Source organism: Paraphaeosphaeria sporulosa (genome assembly GCF_001642045.1).
Source record: "Paraphaeosphaeria sporulosa strain AP3s5-JAC2a unplaced genomic scaffold CC84scaffold_5, whole genome shotgun sequence".
Classification (NCBI taxonomy): domain Eukaryota; kingdom Fungi; phylum Ascomycota; class Dothideomycetes; order Pleosporales; family Didymosphaeriaceae; genus Paraphaeosphaeria; species Paraphaeosphaeria sporulosa.
The window spans coordinates 336,353-351,883 of record NW_017253364.1 but is presented as its reverse complement, the minus strand read 5'-3'; the positions used below and the strand labels follow the sequence as shown (position 1 = coordinate 351,883).

The 15,531-nt window shown below is 47.7% G+C and overlaps 5 protein-coding genes across 5 annotated transcripts; 2 read left to right on the top strand and 3 right to left on the bottom strand.

Annotated features, from left to right (window-relative positions):
• Positions 1-156: 156 nt before the first annotated feature.
• On the bottom strand, positions 157-1,902 carry CC84DRAFT_1144860 (DUF1766-domain-containing protein; the record flags this gene model as incomplete). The annotated part of the gene is made up of 2 exons (XM_018176476.1): positions 1,075-1,902; positions 157-897 (listed from the first exon to the last, which is right to left on the bottom strand). Exons 1-2 carry the CDS (start codon positions 1,690-1,692, stop codon positions 157-159), a joined length of 1,359 nt encoding a protein of 452 aa, XP_018035837.1. The 5' UTR covers positions 1,693-1,902.
• A 1,805-nt stretch (positions 1,903-3,707) lies between these two features.
• Positions 3,708-4,487, bottom strand: CC84DRAFT_1243790 (uncharacterized protein; the record flags this gene model as incomplete). The annotated part of the gene is made up of 2 exons (XM_018184126.1): positions 3,708-3,881; positions 3,930-4,487. 2 exons carry the CDS (start codon positions 4,485-4,487, stop codon positions 3,708-3,710), a joined length of 732 nt encoding a protein of 243 aa, XP_018035836.1.
• A 1,539-nt stretch (positions 4,488-6,026) lies between these two features.
• On the top strand, positions 6,027-6,537 carry CC84DRAFT_723456 (uncharacterized protein). Its single transcript, XM_018187177.1, has 2 exons — positions 6,027-6,029; positions 6,088-6,537. The coding sequence occupies exon 2, from the start codon at positions 6,204-6,206 to the stop codon at positions 6,465-6,467; it is 264 nt and encodes an 87-aa protein (XP_018035835.1). The 5' UTR covers positions 6,027-6,029; positions 6,088-6,203; the 3' UTR covers positions 6,468-6,537.
• Positions 6,538-9,418: 2,881 nt separating this feature from the next.
• Positions 9,419-12,118, bottom strand: CC84DRAFT_1243774 (uncharacterized protein; the record flags this gene model as incomplete). Its single annotated transcript, XM_018184125.1, has 1 exon — positions 9,419-12,118. The coding sequence occupies one exon, from the start codon at positions 12,116-12,118 to the stop codon at positions 9,419-9,421; it is 2,700 nt and encodes an 899-aa protein (XP_018035834.1).
• Positions 12,119-13,917: 1,799 nt separating this feature from the next.
• CC84DRAFT_1205265 (uncharacterized protein) lies at positions 13,918-14,948 on the top strand. The gene is made up of 2 exons (XM_018181961.1): positions 13,918-14,744; positions 14,796-14,948. Exons 1-2 carry the CDS (start codon positions 13,931-13,933, stop codon positions 14,876-14,878), a joined length of 897 nt encoding a protein of 298 aa, XP_018035833.1. The 5' UTR covers positions 13,918-13,930; the 3' UTR covers positions 14,879-14,948.
• Positions 14,949-15,531: the final 583 nt, after the last annotated feature.

The window sequence follows — 15,531 nt, the reverse complement described above, 5'->3', positions numbered from 1 at the left end:
GCTGCATTCCCAGCTGTACATGGCTGAGCGAGCAGCAATTTGCAGCTGCGCCCTCTACAGCGGTACTCAAGGACTCTGAATTTACTATTTGCGTATATTGGCAACATGGGAATTCTGCCAAGGCATTTTATGCATAGACTATGATAAACATACCTCTCAAGATTGATCTTTCCTCTCAGCCCACTCAACCCACCGCTTAACCACTTCATCCACGCCTTTCACGCCCTCCTTACTCGCTTCTACCTCAAACCACTCTCTATGATCCTTCCCACAAGCATCGCACTTCTTCGTCACCCGCTGGCCTGCAAGTTCGATATGAATCAAGCGCTCCACACGATGCGCGTGCGGCACCTTCCTTACGCCCTCCGACACTCGTCGCGCAGGATCCGGGGGACGCTGATTATTGTAGGACGGCCGCCTCGAGTGAGCTGGAGAGCCTTGTGGTGATGCTGTCGGTGTCGAAGGAACGTATGGATAGAACCGTACAAGCGAGAGGCTGTAGCCGCATTGGCGTGTCCATTCGTGCATGCGGCGGGTTACATTGTTTGCACGCCCGATCTTTAAGAGGATGGTGTTCTTCTCTTCTGCAGCATCCAGACGCGGGCGCTGCGGTCGACGCACAGAGTACTGTCGGAGAACGTCTGAAGTGCGCCGGCCTTGCTCTGGACGTGTTGGCGGGGCTAGTAGGCTTGATGCTGTAGAAGACGGAGCAGGCCCCGCAGATTCGGGAGTAAGCCAGAAGATATAGATGTATCCTTCTTCGTCATGCCCGGAGATCGGTTTCGATAGCTCGGTAAGGAGCGCCGACGTTGTTTGTGGTGAAATGGATTTTGGAATATATGAGAGCAGCGCCGACGTTTCCGATGGGCGTGATGTTTTGTTGAGCGGTCGAGCAGGCTTGTCGCCTAAAGGTTGCCGTGCAGGCACATTGGTGGTCGCTGGACGTGGCGCTGACGCGGGACTCGAGGTATTGCTAGGCCGATCTTGATGCGTTCTCTGTGGCCGCGAAGCCTCAGCCATTTGCAGAGGAGTTGACGCAACTGACTGCCCCTGTGTTCTTCTCTTGTGCCTCACTACCTCCACATAGTCGTCGTCGTCGTCTGCCGAGCCGCAGCACAGCGACGTCCAGAAACTCCGCTTCTTTCGTTGCGTTCGAGGTTCTGGCCGTTGGCTTATCTGCCGTCTCCTCTCTGCCATCACGTCGCTCGGAACCGACATCAAAGGTCCTTGAACCTGGTCCCAGGTCGGCGGCCTATTGATTCTTCGCGGAGGCCTACTCGTGGAATTCTCTTGCCTACTCCGCCTACGCCTCCGCTGTGGTGCGGTTTCCGGCTCTTCCATATCAAGCACACCTAAGCGTGCTACCAACGTATCGATGCTATTCCGCTCTTGCAATGGATATAAATGAGTGTCTTGCGCACCAGACCCTGCAGCGTTCGGAGCCATCAGGTGCTCTGCTTGATCCTTGTGCTGCCAGCAAAAGAACGCTGCTGCACCCGTCTCCTCGTCATCGTTGTCGCTTATGACTGATGCAACTGCCAGTACACCATTGTTGTGCGAGGAATCTCTCGCATCGATTGCACGTCTACACGGTCGTCCTGATTTCGTAATGCCCTTGCATGTCGTAGCGGGATTTCGCGAGTCTGAGCGAGGAATCAGGGCTTCGGGGGTACGCCCCGTAAAAAGCGCCATTGGAGTGGAGTCGCACAGTAGAGGGGGCGCCTGGTGGTATCAGTAGTTACATATGCGCGTGTTGTGAAGGGAACGTGAAGGGGCGGTGAGGACTTTCACAGCATGTAGTCACGGCGGCATTGAGTGGGGGAAAGAGCTTTAATGGAGCGGCTCAGGGCATGACATGCATTGCGAGGCTATGTAGGCGCCTAAACAGGGTTGCTTTCGCGCTGTGCAGTGAAAAGAAATGGCGGGGGAGAGTCGAGTCCAAGTCGCGTGGCAGGCGCGTGGCGCAGATGTGGCGGTGCGAGTGGCTTGGGCCTCGCTTAGATCCGTCATTCCGGCACAAAAACATCGCAAAACAGCACAGAAGTCCACACTGACAATAACCGGTCCTACGAAGTCGCCAAAGGACAAAAAATGCATCGACATAACCCTGAGGGAATCCCGATGCAAAAAGGAAATTAATGATTGCATCGGCCGGGCTGATGAATGTTAGACAATGCATTTTTTTTTTGTAAAGCGGAGCTACTCACAATCGAACCCGGGGCTAGCCGACACTGTTGAACTGATGAATACCAGGCCAATGGCAACGGCTAATTTTACCACTAAACCACCGATGCGGTTCACGCGTTTGATGAACGATGACTAGAAATTAAAATATAAGTACCAGAATGCGTGCATTGAGTCTCGGAGAACAAGTTCCACTTTCTAAAACTGAAAATAGCTCGCTTTTGTGGAACTACGACAATGTCGACGTCTAGAGAGGAAACGTCGCGTCTTAGCTTATCACATCCGTTTTCACAGCACTATGAAGTTCGCCAATTGTGAGCTTGCCAACACGGTAACCCTTCCAACGGAAGCTTTGCCCAGAATGTCAGCCCAACGACAGAGGCTCATCTCACGTCTACCAATCATGGCTTTGGCTCAAGCCCATGATGACACACCTTGCTAACGCCAATAGCGCTTAATGTTGGTGGCTGAAACCAGACCCAATTTCCGAATTACCACTTCTCGAAAGGCGGAAGAGCTTTTCAATCAAGTGAAATGCTACCAAACATTTGCGAAAAATGAGAAGTGGTTTCTCGATTCAACCACAACACCTAATTCAATTTTCGTCATTTACTATCTTCTTTTCGTTTCTCAATTACGGTGTCCGCATCACGGCCACCTATCTAGAGGGGACCACTACGCAATACCCGTGCCAGGCACATGAGGTTTTTCTATCACAAGAATGTGGTAATTAGTGTTACAGTAGCCGTTAGCTGTTTCTACGCACTCCGGACTATAGGCTGCAAACACGTGCATATGTAACCCGATACCATAGTTCCTAAGTTATTAGGTCACTACACAGGCTCTAGTAAACGAGAGAGGAACTAATACGCACGCCTTAAAGGAGTTGGCAGTAATCACTATAAACGTTACTAAAGTCTTTTCCCTCCTAGTTTCGTGAGGGTAGAGTGAGAATGAGAATAACCCAGCTTGGCGTAGATCACGGGTGCTGAGTCAAACTATCCACCAACAAAATCGTACTCCTTACATGGGCACTGCAATCTACAATTATTAGGGCTATGCAGAAGTACTCTAGTGCAACTTCTAATAGTTGTGAGGAGTTTAGGTTGTTCATGTTCGTAAGAGATGAGTGCTAGCAGAGCTATAGCAGTGGCTTGGCAAGACTCTACACTATCCAGAGCCTACACCTACAGCACTCTCCTCTTCAGCCATTTCTACAAACCATCGCCTCTTCAACAACCCTCTAGCTAGTGCGGCTCAACACACCTCCTTGTAAGTGCGCTATTACCACCATCTACCTCTTCACCACCTCGCTGGCCCAGCCACAGCGGTACGTTAAGGTACATCCTGCTCCGCCAGACTTCTCGCCGCTAGCATTTTTCGGCTTATGTTCAGCCACAGCTATTCCTACAGTAGTTAGCTAACATTATTCCCATCTAGTGCCACAAATCTAATATAGCATATTGTTGCGTAGTATTATATACGGTATTCTAAGCATGCCTATCCTAGCGCAATAATGTGTTTCAGGCCTTCTGCTTCTTCCTTAGCTTTTGCCTTGCAGTGTATATCCATTCATCGAGGAATATCCATAGCCACAGCACGACGAACCACAAGGATACAATAGCCGCTGCCATAAGACTGATTATACTAAAGTATCGAGACACGTGCCACATTGCCTCCCAATGAGAGGCCTCAAGCTGGTCGACCGCAAGCACAACCTACATTAAGTTTAGAATTATAGAAACAACGGTAAACACAAAGAGCACAGGCCCATACAGCCGTCTAAAGAAGTCTCCGTACTGTCCGTGCACCTGCTCGAAGTGGAACTTGCGGAGAAGTAGCAGCGCATACAAGTTAAGTCGCGTTAGCCTTAGTTCGCCATAGTAGTATCTCTTTGACACGGCCGCATTGTCGATATGGCTGAGTTCTAAGACGAACCGGCAGAACGATGGCCAGTCTATGTCTTTAGGTACGAGACGGAAGTCATCCTGCTGAGCGATATGGAAGTCGGACTCGTGCTGGATCAAGTAGCGGTATGTCCGCAGAAACCCAGTCGCAACCTTGAAGAGGTCGCTCCGACTGTAGCCCGCTTGGGTTGAGCCCGCATCTAGATGCGTTTTCCAGAAGGTTTGTGACAACAGATAACGTGGCAGCGGCTTTACAAAGATCCGGACATGTATCCAAACCAGATGGAGTCGCGGTTCTTCCGTGACGACGATCTCCCGACCCTTGACCCGCTGGCGGTGCAACGGGTGGATGTTGGCGCTAGAGAAAGTCGTCATGATCCAGAGGCGCGGCGCCATCGTCTCCAGATCTTTGCACCAGAGTTCCTGCTCCAAGAACTGTCTCATGCGGGAGGCGTTGTTCAACGTGACCAAAGGGTAGCCTGGTAAAGTTTTGGTCGTTGGCGCTCCCGCTGCAGGCTCATAGTCGTGCACGAGCTGGGCTTCTTTGGAGAAGGGCGGCATGTCAGGGTGCAAGAAGTATGTCTAAATGGGTCGAGTGTGCAATAAAGGACGGTTGTAGACAACAATATATCTTCGTTGACAGGAATGGATGTGCGCCTGAGGCAGCGAGGGGCTCGCCTTCAGCGGGCTGCAACCTCAGACTCAGCCTCGCTGCAGGCGGACCAGGCAGAGCGCAAATTGGCTTCTGTGATCAGTACACATCCATACCTGATGCCAGCGTACGAGATATCGTGGGCCATAGGCAGTATGACAAGAAATGGTACAATAAGATAATCGAAGCCACTATATCTCCGGACTTCGCAACATTATCCAGGAGAGATATATTCATGGCTGGCCCGAACGGATCGAATTTGAGCGGCGGATAGCGATATAGGCTCGCCATTGCTCGGGCACTTTTCGCGAGGCCGTCCATATTCGTATTTGATGACATTTTCAGCGGTTTGGACGAGCCCACCGAGGAAATTATCTTTAAAAAAGTTTTTAGCACGAAAGGCTTGCTTAGGAAACTTAGTGCCACTACTATCTTCTATAGCCATGCAACTAGACATCTACCGCATGCGGACCATATCATTGCCTTAGGAGTTAACGGTAGGATCGTGGAACAAGGAACATACGAACATTTGAAATCAACCCGGAGCTATGTCTAGACCTTGAACATCCAAAATAAAGCTGGAATTACTACTCAGAGTAACGTTCCCACTATATCCAAAGCTAACGAGTCTTCAGCAGACCCTATCGCTATGGAGGTTAATTATAAAGATCGTTAGAGACAGTTGGGTGATTTCACTACCTATAAGTGATATTTGTCTACTTTGGGGCCGATTTCGACGTTGTTATTTATTATCTTGTCTCTATCGGCTGCTTTCGGCAATAATTTCGGAAATGTGTGGCTTAAATTCTGGTCTAATTATAGCACCTAACACCGTTAGGATAAGTCTCAGGAAGGCTTCTACCTTGGCATATATGCCGTCATTCAAAGTCTTAGTCTAATTTGCCTTATGGTTGCTATTGCAATTACAAGTATTCATTTGGTAAGGCGATCTAGCCGGATCTTCCACCACTAAGCGATAAACAACTCATAGTGGCGCCGCTCAGCCTCTTTAATAAGACGCCGCCAGGAGTATTACTAAATAGATTCTCCCAAGATCTTAATATCATTAATACTAAGCTAGAGGAGCATCTTTTCGAGTTCATCTTTGCGATCGAAATGTCCATCAGCATGGCTATCGTCATTGTAACTGTCACCATATGTTGACATATCGTATCCTATTTTTGGCAGAATAATTTACGGGCTATAAAGTTTCTACCTAAAATCTTTAAAGCAGCTTCGCATTTTGGACCTGGAAACTAAAAGTCCACTCTTATATGTTTTACACCGTACGTTCGACCTAATGAACTATTATCTTTAGCACCCATTTCTTAGAAACTATTGCAGGCCTTCCCATCCTTCGAGCTTTCGGCTGGACTGACTGGTATATTACACTCAATCACGCACGGGTTGATGCTTCTCAATGCCTATCTTATCTTCTATCCATTGTCTAGACTTGGTTGATGACGGCTCTTGCACTGATGGTTGCAGTTCTAGTTATCCTTGTTGTGGCTCTAGCAACCGAATTAAGAGCAAATGTGGGGTTTACTAGGGCAATACTGATGTCACTAATGAGCTTTGCACCTATCCTAATAAATATTGTAAAGCAATGGACATTACTAGAGCTGGTTATCGGGGTAATAGGCAGGCTTGAGAGCTTTAATAAGGCAGTAAGGACCGAGAATGGAAATAGTGTGACACAACAGCTACCAGAAGATTGGCCATAGTTTGGCGCTGTCTAATTGGAGAACGTCTTAGCCTCTTATTAGTATATAAGCAAATCCTCGCGGAGAAGTAACCAGGAACGGAGCCTAGATTGTGATCCCTTGAGAGATGAGTGCATGGTTCTTTGAAAAATTAACCTAAATATTAAGCCAAGGGAAAAAATTGCTATAGTGGGGCGAACTGGAAGGTGAAGTTGTTCCTGCAATCGCAAGAAGCATGACAATCTGCTTGTTACAAGGGTATCCACGTACCTAACCGTAGGTTTGGACCTTGCGGGTATTCAGTGATTCGAGCGTGAGGGATGGCGGTACCAAAGAGGTTGGGTGAATATCCTACACCGTATGATAATACGATGCAACAAATATCAAGAGAAGGCTAATGGTTCGTGTAAAGACGAGTGGCTTCAATTTAGATATGAAAGTAAGCTTTCGAAGTTGACTACGAAGAATAGAAATGTTTAGAGAATGTCCTCGACTAAATACTAGTCGTCCTATCCCTTACCGTCTTCCGATCCTTCGTCGAGGTCCCGGGATCCAACTGGGTCCCTAGGGGTCTCGTTTTATGCCGGATCTCGTTACGTGAACCTGAGGTCCTGCCAAGTTCTCGCCTCTACGGGGTCTCGTTACGTGATGTTGGTATTCGCTCGTTCTGAGCGGCGTCGTTGTCGTTGGCTCTTTATCCTTTAGTAGCCATATTCCTTGTTACGCCATCCTCTACTGATTCCCTGTCGTGCTTCTTTGTGATCGTAACAATACATTAATACATCCTTAATTATGAACTAAATTTACAAGAAATGTATAACGTACCTGGTAAGCGAGCTGGCCACCCCACTGTTACAAGGGGTTTTCCACGTTGTCACGGTAACCCCAGGCTACCTGACAAGCATGGATATACTGCTGGCAACAGTATATCTCAGAGGTATCGCGCGCTGGCTGCCAGCCAATAGAACAGCATACGGGTGACCGTCTACTAGCTAATTGGCCGAATCATGGCGCTAGCTACCCTTGGTAAGGACACGCGACGAAGCGAGATGATAGATCCATGTTGGCTAAGGGGAAGAGGACCTTTTCTCCTTATCCAACGTCTTGTACGGAGGTGCATTTCAAAAGTTCTTGCCCCCCCGGCACCTTGGCGGACAGGGGTTCTCAGCCGTAAACCCAATGGGGTAATTGACTCCGAGTATACGTATCCTCAACTTTTGGAGGGGTTTTTAAAGGGTTTTCAGTTCAAATTCAATCAATTAAATCCAATCAATTACTCAACCATGCCTCAATATGATATTGCTACTCGTGCCTTTATTGTCTGTTTAAAAGCTATGGGCACTACAAATGCAGAGATCAATCATATTACTCATATTCCTATACGGTCAATTCGATCAATCTATTCACGGGCAATTGAACGAGGTTTTGATCCAGATGAAAGGCCTTTGCAAGTTCAAAATAGCTATCTTGAAGATGCTCCACGATCTGGCAGGCCAACAAAACAACCTAATATCTCTAAAAGTGTAATTAACTCTGTACGCACTGATCGCTATAGGCGAGAGAAATCTTATGCTGATCTTGCTGGGGACCTTAGCCAAAAGGGAGTGAATGTATCATCTACAACAGTTTGGCGGGTCCTCAAGATTGCAGGATTCAAGAAGACAAAACCAACGAGGAAGCCTGGACTGACGAAGAAGATGAGGACAGAGAGGCTAAACTGGTGTCTTCAACATAAATATTGGACTATAGAGGATTGGAAGAATGTGATCTGGTCTGATGAAACCTCTGTTGTTTTACTCTATAGACGTGGAGGCTATCGAGTTTGGCGCAAAGTAGATAAAGCCTTTGTAAGAAGCTGTATTCGAGTGAGGTGGAAAGGCTACTCTGAGTTCATGTTTTGGGGCTGCTTTTCATATGATGAGAAGGGACCTTGTCATTGCTGGCTATCAGAGACAAAGGCAAAGAAAGAGGAGGCTACAAAGGAGATTGAGAGATTGAATCAAGAACTTGAACCTATCATGAAAGAGAAATGGGAGATAGAAAATAGCATGCGGCGTCTATCTCTACATACCCAACCTAGGCGGCAACCTCAATGGAAATGGACTAAAAGGAATGGCAAGTTATCACGAGGATCTAGATCTGTAATTGATTGGTATCATTACCAATCTAAAATCCTACTTCCAAAGCTCTTCCCCTTCGCAAAATCTTGTTAAAAGAAAAGGCCAGCAACAATAGTCCAAGAAGATAAGGCTCCTTCACATAGTCACTATGCACAAAGCTATATCTATAGCCTACAAGAGATAGAAAGGCTTCTTTAGTGTGGGAACTCACCAGATCTTAATGCAATTGAGCCTTGTTGGTTTTGGATGAAAAGAGAAACTACAAAGAAAGGAGCTCCAAAGTCTAGAGCTGAGGCAATTCATGTATAGGAGAAGTGTTGGAAGGATCTACCTCAGGATAAGATTCAGGCTTGGATTGAGCGCATCCCAATTCATATTCCAAAGATCATTGAGCTAGAAGGAGGTAATGAGTTCAAGGAGGGCAGAGATCGTTCATGGAGATAGATTCATAGATCCCCTATCAAACCCCCTGTCAAACCCCTGTCAAACCCCTGTCAAAACCGGAGTCAATTACCCCATTGAGTTTACGGCTGAGAACCCCTTCCGCCAAGGTGCCGGGGGGGGGCAAGAACTTTTGAAATGCACCTCCGTACCTACACGTAGATACCGAACGCAGTAATATCAGTCTAGCCTACTAGGCCGTAGACGTCTCTACTCGTTGCTCTCGTGACATAGATGCAGCGTTCTGGACACTTTTTATTTGGTGCTTATCTAGACTTGATATAGCAAGGAGCATATCTGCTTCGTTGTAGGATGATCGAGCAGCTGTTGGTTGAGACATGGTGGTTGGTAGGTCGCGCGTCACGAAAAGCTGGTGGGGTGGCCAGCTCGCTTACCAGGTACGTTAGAGTTTTATTCTAACCTAAGATGCTCCCACTTTGCATTAGGTCTAAAAGCATGTTCACCGAACATCATGCCATGAACATAGGCCTCCCCAATCAATATATAGCTCCCACTGGAGCCAGACCGCAAAAGAAAAGGAATAGAAGATCCAGCGATAACAACTATGAAATCGCCAATAGAAAGCCTCGAATCTCCACAACCGACGTGACCGGTGTCAGCTACAAAAAGCCTACGTTTATCCATCGTAGCGATTACTCGCTGCTGAAAGTTTGCAGTCTCATTGGTCCCTTCTTCCATTGCAACAGCCAAAGTTGAGTGATCATGTAGTCTTCCCATATCCTTCATAATCGACCATGTGCTAAGCACTTCGTCGTTTTCAGACGGCCATGAGCCAACCATTTCCCCGTTTCCGAAATTGCCTACCGCGCGATTATCGACGACCTTTTTAATAGCTCTCATGTACAGCCTTTCGAACTCAACGGCATAATTGGAAGGAGCTGGCGAGATACCGTTTATTGTGTCAGCTATGATTGTTCTCCAAATCACTTCGAACCGGGCCTGGCCATCTTGGTGGCCAAGGTAGGTCGATGGGAGCAGTTTGGAGAACTCCAGAATTTGCTTGAAATTCACTTTCAAAAATTCTTTGTCACTGAAATCTGGCTCTTCGTGATCTGTTTCCCGTATCTTGCCCATGAATATGGCTTGAACGCCCAGGTGCCGCCCGTATCGCATGGACGGCGCTGGGATCTCCCAGCGCACCCCACCGCTGGCTCGCCAGCCGATCCCAGGGTTGGCTTTGAGGTATTCATTGAGAGCAAGGAAGCGAGGTGATTGAGATAGGTCAGGAATCCACGATGGTAAGCCGTGCTTATTATTATTTAGTGCAGTGTGCCCAGCCATCGACAGCAGATCCAGGCTGGCATGCGTTAATATTGTGAACCATGCCGCTTCGCAGTAGACCTCGCACACAGACCTCTTGTAGTCTGGCTTCAACAGTCTGCGGTCTTGAACAGTACGTGAGGTCTTGTATACGTCCCTATTGGCTAAAGATGCCAATGCATATACTTTGTCTCTTGGGTTACCACAGAGAGTATTCCGACTGAGCTTCCAGAGGTCCAGCAAGGCAGAAACGTTATCAAAAGTGTTGTTGGAGTCTTTGACAACTAAGAAATTCCTATCGTTGATGAGGATCTCGGAATCCAGTGTCTTTATTCTGATGATTCTAGAAATCATCCTCGCGGACTGGAGCTCGACTCCCTCTCGATGATGATAATACCTGAGTTCTGATGGGCCCTTGCTTGACGTCTTGAAAAAAGTCCTTTGGGTAGGTCCATTCGCTATCCTCAGCTCGAATCGGGTTGGCCCCATCTCATACATGCCGACATTAGTAATCAGTTTCTCCAAAAAGCCGAATCGCCGAATACTGTTGCAGGCGGACACAATCATCCAAAAGGGCACATTTAGCGACCCGCATTGGAAGAGAATTCGAGAAGAAAGCGCCGCTTCCTGCACCACCCACGACCGTCGAAACCACTGTCGCTGAAAAAGGGCGAAGACAGCGAACCACTTCCATGAATTTGTGTCCGGCAGGCCAGAACTGACAAGTAGTTCGTTGTCCACGTCCAGAGTCTGGAGGCTCTCATCATTCGCACCATCGGATTGGTTGGCGAGGTCTTGTAGAACGCCGAATGCATCTTTAGAAAACTGGTCGTGCTCTCCTAGCCATACCCAAGTGATCGCACTCTTGGTGTACAAGTCACCCATAATCGAGACCTGCTGGCTTTTCTCCTCAAGGTCTTCCTGATTTATGCATATCGCGTCGATCCAGAACTCTGCAGGCGGCCTGGATACCTCTAGCACTTCGCTGGGCGCGTCGTATTCTCTCATCCTCTCATCAAAATTGGCGAGCGCCTGCCTCCATCTGCAGAGAAATCTGTACAAGTTTTCGCCAATTTTCAAGAGTCTTCCGTCACATATTATTGGTATGTCTGTGCGTGGGGCAGCATCGCGGTCTTTCTCAGAACAAAATACACCAAAAGGGTTTCCCCAGGTGTATGACAGCGTTGCGAAGGGAACGCTGTCTTCAAGACAAACCATTCTTGTCGTTATACGTATTGGGAGTTCGAGTGATTCGGAGATGGATTCCATTCTTACCAGACGGATGGTGTTGTTTGGTGATTCCAACCTCGTGTACTCGAATATTTCCCATGGTGTGGTGTGAGGCTCTAGGAACGAACGAGTAGTAGGCTCGGGAATCGAGACTCTAGGAAATCGCGGGACAGCCCATCGAGCTTCAATCAGCTTTTCGACCATTTGGTAGAGCTCTCTGGCATTGGCCGATTGTCGGATCTTATCTTTGTTCACCTGATTCCAGCGTGAATTTGCCACTTTTGCTTCTTCAATTTTGACTTCGAACTGTTGAGCAACTTCACGGAATGACTTTTGTGCAGACTCGACGTTGCTCCATAAGAGTGACAACATAGCCTCTTGGCCCTGAGTCGAATGCTCGAGAACAAAACCCCTTACCACACCGAGCATGAGGCTGCCAAGTACAGCCCCTGGCGTGGGGTCATTAGCGTTCCCATTGTTATCAAAAAGCCCTTCTGTTGCTCTACGATAGTAGTCGGTGATATTTTGTATATTACTTGAGACTCCGAATGTAATGCTAAGACTGTCTAAAGGTGTTTCGGAGGAGTCCGAGTCGGACATTGTGGTGGTGAGGAGATGTGATAAGTCTCTAGTAACTCGTTTCGATTTATTTAGTCGAACTGCTTGTGGGTAACAGATGTTTCGAGCTGTCGATTCGAGTAGGTTCAGAGAGCTGGCCGTGCAGGACCATGACACCGGAATTTAGCCTGCGGAGCAATGGTCGGCCCCGGCTAGCTTATTAACATGCAAGGATGGATATGGAGAGGGAAGTAGTGGGTGGATCGGCGAACTCCGTGCTGCTTTTCCAATACTACTCTAATGCAAGTCGTACAACATGACTGTGCAGGCTGATAACCAATCACATGAACTATTGTTAAGGACTGCAGGGAGGGACTGTCAGCGACCTGCCGGACTAGTATGTTCTTGCCACATCAGCGTGCATGTGCCGCGTGACGAAGCTAGCTGGCCTTTTGTGAGGACGAGCACGGTCTCCTGCATCTAGAGTCGTATGTGAAGTAAGTTGGCTCTATTTTTTGTGCGCAGTCGCCGGAGCGGAACAACGTTCCGCCCAAGGTACCGACGTCGTACAAGAGTAACATGAGGCAGTTGCGCCCAGCGCGCCTAAGCGCGATGGCATGTGACCTGCTAGTGTGCTAGGCTATGTGCTTTTGAGGGAAGGAACATTGATGCAAAATCTCTGCCAGTGCTTCGTGATGCTTCTTATGCCCTCAATGTCGTATGAATTGGGCCCAGATTGCCCTGAATTGTCATCTGCAGCACATCTGCAGCAATTTCGGAGTCGTAGTCTGAATCTTCAGCGAACATGTTGTGAACTTCATTGAGAGCTAAACTAAGAAGCATTTGAGGCGAGCTGCTGGCATTTTATCAGTCCTTGAGTGCAAATCGAAAATTGCTACAAGGCGCAAGCTCAGAAGGAGTTCACCACGTGCATGTAGATCTTCAATCTCGATACCCTGTTCTGCAGGCACATATGCGACACAAGAATCCTTCACAATAACCATTGAGGTTAGTCGGTCATACATGAAGGTTATCATAGTAGAAATTGCGTCCCGGCTTTGTCTCTAAGATTACTAAGGCGGGTTCAAAACCTGGATAACACAATTACAGATCCGAAGTCCACTTTTTCAATTTCCACCTTCGATAAATGGAAAACGAAAGTCGGAGTACTATTATAGTTCGATGTCCTTCAAAGGCGCGTTGTGCGAAACCTAAACTCCATTTTAAGAATGGGGGTTTCAACATTTGACGACAGCATCCCAGCCGTAGAAATGGTTTCCGTTCGGAAAATTAAATTATCGAATCCCAAACTTGAAAACTTGAGGGTCTCGTTAACAAGGGACCAAATCCTATTGACTTGAAATCCAACATTAAACCGATATTGTCGCCCGGGACTTCCAGGATCCTTGAAATAGGCGCGGGTACTGTTGGGCTGACGATAAAGTTTCTTAAAAACCTATGATCTGACTATGGAGAGTGGATGTACCTGAAATATACCTTCTAATATTTTTGGTTGCTGATGGCTGAAAAGAATTATACAGCGAACCCAAAATCCACCATTCAAATAGCCGACTTCGAAACTCTCCATACAAACCTGCACCAAAGTAGGGACGACTTAGACTACTCGCTAATCGTGTTGTCTGAAAAAGAAGAGGCACTGACATTTGTGTTAGATAGGCCTATTTGTGTCCGCTGTGTGAGCTAGCTGAGATTGTGTGTACCTCGTATTAGCGCTATGCTGAAGAAGGTCTAGTCAAAGGTCAGGTGACTTACGATCCTCACGAGGTCTGCCACAATAAATGCCAACACATGGTCCGAAGGCACCTCTTCTTCTCTACTACGATCTTTCTCGCAATGCCTTCTGGATATATATCCCTCTACGAGAACAGCCAAAGGTCCTTTCTCTTTTATGTAGTCGCCAATGTTGGCCCTCGAGGAAGCATCCGTCCGCTCGCTGTCGCCTACCGCCAAGGCAATGATGTCAGCCCCTCGCCTCAGGCACGTATCGAAAATCTCGTCAACGACATTCTGAGTCTGCTCAAGGTCCTGTCGGAGCCCGCGAACCGTGCCTCCCTTGAGGCAGAGCGGGCACGGGCGAAGGAATGGTATCTCCAACGCCAGGAAGCGGGTACAGAAGCAAGATCGGATGCGCTGCCTGACTCGCCGCAACCTCCATTCCGTGGCTGGAAGGATGAATGGACGCCGATTTGGCAGCCTGAACTACCGCAAAATGTCGCACCTAGAGATTTTCCCGTTACTAGTACGTGCCTTGTAGAGGGTTTGTTAAGGGGCAATGAAAGCACTCGCACCAGCGACGTGCAGTTTCAGCCGCTATCAACTCCCTTTCATGGCGACTGTTTGGAATATGGCATGGTAGTCATTAACGTTTCGAACATTGAGCGCATAAAGTATGGCATTGTCGCCTTTCCCATCCGCTATATGGCCGACGTGATTTATCACTCCCCAGATGGTGAATGGGATCCGGTGGAAGATGATCCACCCAGGAAAGAGCCGGATAAGGTACTTGTGGACAAGAGGCCGCGCGTACCCTTATCCATTCTGGGCTATCTGGATAGATACTTTCCTAGCGCCTTAGTTCTGAGGAAGGATTCAAAAGTCCTTGAGCTTGAGGCCTGCCCGTGTGTTAAAGACCCAAGTGTTCTAGACTGTGAGTCTTTGGAAAAATCGTCTTGATGGATTGAGCTGACCAAAGGGGCAGATATATGGCCTTTTGATCCAAAAGATGCATCTCCTGTGGAGTCGAGCGAGCAGTCATGTTCGTCAAAGTGTAATATTATGTAGTTGGGTAAGCTATTCATAATCTTTCTCGCTCTTGCATAAGTCTGATACTGGGTTTCTATAATTAATTGACATAAAAGCTCTAATAGCTACTACTCCTTCTCCTTCTTACTACTGTTTTACGCGTTTTCTACTAGGTCTTTAATTTTGCACTTCTTGACTTGTTGCCCCGCTTCTACACTATCAATATATTCCAAAAAAAAAAAAAACGATCTCGCACTCGCCATGAATCCAACTTGATTTCTGCCAGTCTCTATTTGACACGACCTTCGTCATCGTATATTCCACGCACTAATCACCTTACATGTGAAGATGATGTCATGTCAACAACACTCAATTGAAATAAAATTAGATAGTTAAGGCACGTATTCCATTGCGTTACTTAGTTACGGTAAACATGAACAAAGAAAAGTAAGGGAGTGATATAGCTCTCTATGAGACGAGACCTTCGCAGTCAAACTTGCAGTAGAAGCACGTCTCATCGCCATGGCATTGGTCCAACAGACACTGGTCATCGGATGCTGTACAATCGCTTGCACCCAGATTATCGGCACACTGGTTGCACTCAGGGCTATCGGGCCTCGTGGGATCTTGGCCGCCCTCAAACAGGAGCTGGTAGTCCCAGCACTGGTTGATGAGACACGAGTGGCACGCCG